Source organism: Gossypium arboreum, chromosome 2 (assembly GCF_025698485.1).
Source record: "Gossypium arboreum isolate Shixiya-1 chromosome 2, ASM2569848v2, whole genome shotgun sequence".
Taxonomy (NCBI): Eukaryota; Viridiplantae; Streptophyta; class Magnoliopsida; order Malvales; family Malvaceae; genus Gossypium; species Gossypium arboreum.
The window spans coordinates 105870721-105876720 of record NC_069071.1 but is presented as its reverse complement, the minus strand read 5'-3'; the positions used below and the strand labels follow the sequence as shown (position 1 = coordinate 105876720).

General features: G+C 32.5%; 2 protein-coding genes across 2 annotated transcripts; both read left to right on the top strand.

Moving 5' to 3' along the window:
* The first annotated feature begins 520 nt into the window (after nt 1-520).
* On the top strand, nt 521-2090 carry LOC108466736 (probable xyloglucan endotransglucosylase/hydrolase protein 10). Its single transcript, XM_017767107.2, has 4 exons — nt 521-881; nt 980-1080; nt 1158-1351; nt 1443-2090. Exons 1-4 carry the CDS (start codon nt 692-694, stop codon nt 1843-1845), a joined length of 888 nt encoding a protein of 295 aa, XP_017622596.1. The 5' UTR covers nt 521-691; the 3' UTR covers nt 1846-2090.
* A 2041-nt stretch (nt 2091-4131) lies between these two features.
* LOC108467009 (uncharacterized) lies at nt 4132-5535 on the top strand. The gene is made up of 5 exons (XM_017767444.2): nt 4132-4296; nt 4399-4500; nt 4779-4849; nt 4929-4991; nt 5079-5535. Exons 1-5 carry the CDS (start codon nt 4233-4235, stop codon nt 5367-5369), a joined length of 591 nt encoding a protein of 196 aa, XP_017622933.1. The 5' UTR covers nt 4132-4232; the 3' UTR covers nt 5370-5535.
* Nucleotides 5536-6000: the final 465 nt, after the last annotated feature.

The following is a 6000-nucleotide window of genomic DNA, read 5'->3' as shown; positions in this document are numbered from 1 at the left end:
TCGTAGTAATATTAATGATTTTTCTTATGTTCTGCTTTGGTTAAATTTGCTTTGAAGATAATCCACAGGAATAATTAAACCATATACACCCAACAAAAGGAGGTAAGGAATAAACTCCAAAGTCAAAAGTCTTTGCATGTGTGCTAAAAAAAAAAAGGTATCTTGAAAGACAAAGTTATTTGAAATAGAAAAACCCAGGAGAAAGAAAGCAAATTTCTTTGTCAGTTTCTTTATCTTCCTAAACTGTCTTCTGCTCAGGAAAAAACAGCTGAAAAGGTTCATGTTAAGAAGGCCTGAGGGTTTTCCCAAAGCTTACTACTTTTACCTAAATGACCGCAATGCTCTAGTTTATATCCAATGATTCACCAATAGGGGGGAAAAAAACAGGTTAATTGGAGGTCTTAGAGAATATGGATAAACCTTGGTATACAAGTAATTTATTGAGTCACTAAAAAGAAAAGTTAATTTTTACACTGCTTACAGCACATTCTAATAGAAATTTGAACAACAATCCCTTTAAGAACTCATCTTGCAACATTCTAATAGCCTCACATTCCTCTTTGCTTCCTCCTAAAGATATTCCACCAAACATTGCCTCCCTGTTTATACTTTTGTTGTATAATCCCATGCAATATATATATACAATTGAACAACCTATCTTTCCATATTGTAGCCTTGGGTCAATAGAGCCATGAATAACTGTTTGAAATGCAGGGCCTTAGTTATCAGCCTTCTTATCTTGAATCTCTTTCGAGTTTCAGTAGCTTCGGTTGTTTCCACCGGAGACTTCAACAAAGACTTCTTCGTGATGTGGGCTCCTGATCATGTAAACACTTCATCTAATGGCAGGGAAAGAAGCCTGAAACTTGATCAAGTATCTGGTATGATGGCAACAAGAGACAACTTCCTATTCTTTCCTTTTTTTTTTTTTTTTTCTCTTTGGTTTCATATACTTATACATTTGTTGTAATTGATACAGGATCTGGTTTTGCATCAAACCAAATGTTCTTATTTGGTCAAATGGACATGCAAATTAAACTAGTGCCAGGGAACTCAGCAGGGACAGTGTTGGCCTACTATGTAAGCAATTTCCCCTTCATTTCAGTGTTTCTAATTCATTGTGTAATTCGATAAACCAAATTGCTTTGACATTGCAGTTGGCATCGGATCAACCTAATCGAGATGAGATAGATTTTGAGTTTCTTGGCAATGTGAGTGGCCAGCCATATATAGTGCAAACAAATATCTATGTTGATGGTTTCGACAACCGTGAAGAGAGGATTTATTTATGGTTTGATCCAACAGAGGACTTCCATACATATTCCATACTATGGAATCTTCATCAAATTGTGTAAGTTGGTTGTCCTTTAGAAGATAACACATATTTGTGTACTTTGTTTCATCAATCATCACCGATGATATTATTTTCATCTTTATTTCAGGTTTATGATAGATTCAATTCCTATTAGATTATATAGAAACCATGCAGAAAAGGGAGTGGCATATCCTAGGTGGCAGCCAATGAGCATAAAAACCAGCCTATGGAATGGGGACAGCTGGGCGACACGCGGGGGATTAGACAAAATTGATTGGTCAAAGAGTCCTTTCATAGCTTCATTCAAGAATTACACCATTGATGCCTGTGTTTGGAAAGGAAATCCAAGGTTTTGTAGGGCGGATAGCTCAGCCAACTGGTGGAACAAACGCAGTTTTAGCACTCTAACCAGGGTACAGAAGAGATGGTTCAAATGGGTGAGGAACTACCACATGGTTTATGATTATTGCCAAGATAACCAAAGATTCCAAAATAATCTTCCCAAGGAATGCTTCCTTCCCAAGTACTAATACAAAATGTAATAGATAGTTTTCAAATCGGTTCATTGGCTTTAATTGTTGCAGATTTTTCTTTCATAATACTTATGCTCTAATGAACTATTAGCATGTATAGAAACTTTTAGCCTCCAAGCCTAGGGCTTCGTTGCTTAACATCATCTTTATCAGTAGATGAAAGTAAGGTATTGGAACTTTTTATGCATTAGCTGTCTCCACTGGGATGACAATGTTCAATATATTGGTCAAGTTTCTAGCCAGATTCCCTGCAGTAAATGCAACAAATCATTTAATGTCGATGAACAATTATCTTAATTCAACATTCGGCCTTTTCTTATGCATTCAGCAACGGATAAAATGCAAATTCTTGGGCTTTTTCGCCCTTCGCAGGCATATCAACACCATGATATTTTACTAGGTAAACTACTTAATTAGTCACTGAATTTTTCTCGTGTTTCTATTTTCGTAACCGAATTATGAAAATTTTCAATTTGATCACTAAATTATCCGAATTCAGTTTTTTAGTCATTATGTCATTAAGTCTGAAATGGTTGGACGATGTGATTATTATAAACTACATGAATGATCACCTAACTATGAAAATGTTTTTGTTTTGGTTACTCAACTATAAAATTTTTTCGATGTCACTAAAGCTTTCAAAATTAGATTTTTTTAGTTACCATTCTGTTAAGTTGATAATAGAAGTTTGACGTGATTTTTTTTATTGACCTAATAACAAATTTTGCCATTCAATACTTATATGTTGTATTAGTTTAATATGAACTCTAAAGAAATAAATAAACTTAGTCCTATACATTACTAGTATTTGATAATAATTTCTTACAAGTTTTTTTAATGATTTTTTATAATAGTAATATTTGGCTTTTTGAAAAGTTAGTCAGTACCTCATTAGCGGACACACTGATTTCCAATTGGAATTGGTATGTATGGTACTAGTTTGTTTTGGTGTATCATTTCAATTTATCAAGTATTTTAAAAAAAAAATTAATATATGTATATAAATATATTTACAAATATCAAATGGATGATACTAAATAAATTTTAAATATAAAATATTCATCAATTATATAAATGACTCACAACTCAAAAAATAAAATTATATCATTTATATAAATCCAAAATTAATAATAAAAACCCATCATCAATTTTTAGGGATTTAACTTCTCTCTATTTATGAAAGAATTTGAATGGCGAGTGGAGATTTTTTTTTTGATATCAGGTGAGTGAGTTTATTATTATTATATTTTAAATATGAAAGTACGTCCATAAAAACTTTTTTAAACTTTTACATATTGGTAAAGTCCTTTTTGATCTGTCACATCCCAATTAAATCTTTAACATAATAATAAAAAATTAAAAAAATATTTTTTATATTATTTATGCATCGGCTGGTGGACCATGTTTCGGCTAGTGCGATCAGAATTGATCGAAAGAAGTTAGTGCAACTAATACGGACTAGAATTTTTATTGGCACAAAAAAAGGTGATGGTTGTTTCGATTTAGCATTAGAATGGTGTGAACAGACCACCATAGTTTTTGAGCATTAGAGAATCACTATTTTAACATAAAAAATTATATAAAAAAGAACTTTCCAACAATTTATGATCTTTTACCGTCGAAAATTAAAAATCTTTGAATTTTTTAGTGTTGGATAAGCATCGTTTAGTCTAAAGTGTTAAAAAAATTTATCGACCACTTATGATCTTTTTGGTATAGGAGATTTGAAACTTTTAAAATTTCTTGCATTGAATAACATTGGCTAAGAGAATAAAAGAATAGGTAGAGAGAGAGAAAAAAAGGCAATAATTAGGATTAAATTGATAAATTTGGTAAATATTGAAGACTAAATTTATTAATTTTTAGAATTAAGACTAAATTGATAGAAAATATAAATATTGAAGAGCTAAAATTATTATTAGACTAATAAAAATATCACATCAAGCTTTATTTATTAACTTAGCCGCATGATGACTAAATCAAAAAAAATTTATAGTTGGATAAACATTCTCATAATTGAGTGGCCATTTGTTTAGTTTATAACATCATTTAGTTGTTTCAAACTTAACAGTAAAAACAAATTTGGATAGTTTTGTGATCAAATTGAAAAAAAATCATATATTAATGACTAAAATAGAAATTAAAGTTATTAAAACCGAGTAAAAGGAGCCTCACACTACATGAGTTTAAGCCCAACCTGAAAAAGGCTTTCAATATTAAAAACAAGGGCTGGTCCATTTAATAAAAGTGGATAAAGCCCATAATACTTCCCAAATCATGTTAAAACAGAACAAAAAGTAACAAAAGCTCAAACTCTAGTTTACATAAACCCTATAGGCTGCCGACTGAACAAGGAACCGCTTGTTTCTCAACTAAATATACAGATGGGAAGCTCAAGCAAAGATCTTCTACGGTTTGAACACAATAAATCCTCTTCTTCACCCTTAGGTAACTAAGCTCCTATCTAATTTTATGCTAACTTTGTTTTCTATCCATTGAAATTTCATTATCTGTGTGTGTGTGTGTTTGACGGTTTTACATGTTCAACAGAATCCGCTCTACTTGTTTGTAAGAAAAAGGACTCGGAGCCTCAAACTCATGAACCTGATCCTTCCAAGAAACCCCCCTTCACTCCTTTTCCTAAAAGCCAAGGTAAGCTTTCTTCCATCTTTCTTTTTTGAAGTAGTTATTTTGTACCATTATTTATGCTAAACATATATACAGCTTTTAAAGAATCTGAAACTGATAGCATGTGATTTGGGAATGGAATAATGATCATTGTTTCAGACTTGAGGACTGTTAAAAAAAAACTTTGAATTGTAGGCAGAATTATGAGAGGTCCAGCTTGTTTAGAGATGATTACGTGTTTCATGGGCATTAGAATGTGGAAGCTTCTGTTTTGTGCTGAAATCTTCTTTTGAGTATTGCAGTTTTGGGGAAAGTGAAAGATTTCTTGGGAGTCATGGCAGAAGCTAATAAAAGGCTGGAGCTTGATGCAAAGGTTTTTTTTTTTGTCAAATTTGTCATCAGTAAGCACACTTTTTAATTTCTAACCTATATTCTTGTTTATCATAATGTAGAGTAATTCTCAAGCATATGATATTGAAGTACTTAATGGGAATGATTCTGAAGTCATTGAAATGGTAACATTAAAATTGAACCTCTTGAATTGTGCTCATCGAATAGTATATGAGTTTGTTAATATGTTTTGGTTGCATTTTGTAATACAGGATTTGATGTTAGGTGTAGCTGATCTTCACACACCTCAAGCTCTGGCTGCTGCTGAATCTGCAATTGCTGGCAATCAGCCACCAATTATGGTAGCTGGCAACAGTAGTAGTAGCGAAACGGAATCAGATGATAGCAGTGATGAGGAAAGCTATGATGATGGGAATGATGATGAGGAAACATCTTGTCCAACGGAAAATGAAAAATCCAACACAGTCAACGAGGCTGCTGTCTGTGAAGCAACGGGAAAAAGTCGATCAAAGAAGCGGACAAGGATAGTTGAGCTCTCTTGAAAACAATATTTATTTGGTTGGTCAAGAAGAAATGTAGAAATTTCTGAACTATTATATTCCGAAGAATCTCAAATGACCTGTTGAAGTTTCCTGCTAGTGTTGTTGTCCTTGTATTGAATTTTGACCGCAAAGTGAATCATTGAGATGCAAGTTAAATTGGTGCCAACTTCCAGTTTTAAAGCAATCACCCTCATTTTCCAATGCTAAAATCAGTTGTGAACATCTGGTGCAGCATTTGTAGAATTCTCAGAAACAAGATTTAGTTGAACAAGTGAAATGGATGGAGATGTTTCAAATATCTTGAGACAATTACTTTGATAAAATTAATGTTAAACTAAACCCAAACTTTTTTATTCTTTGGTGCAGACAATATAGACCGTGATTTGTAAAAAAAAGAATGATGTTTGTGCCAACTTTCTATCCTCTCCACAGCAAATCTTCCTTGCTAAACTGAGTGCTTCGAGCCTAATACGCTCAACTAAAGCATCAAGGCAATGGCCACTACATATTACATCTTCCGTAAATATTTTACTGTAAAACGATTATAAATCACACATATCCATGGATAATATGGAGATTGTAATTTGATGATGACAGTGACTAATTGTAAAGCCTGCTAAGACTACTATCT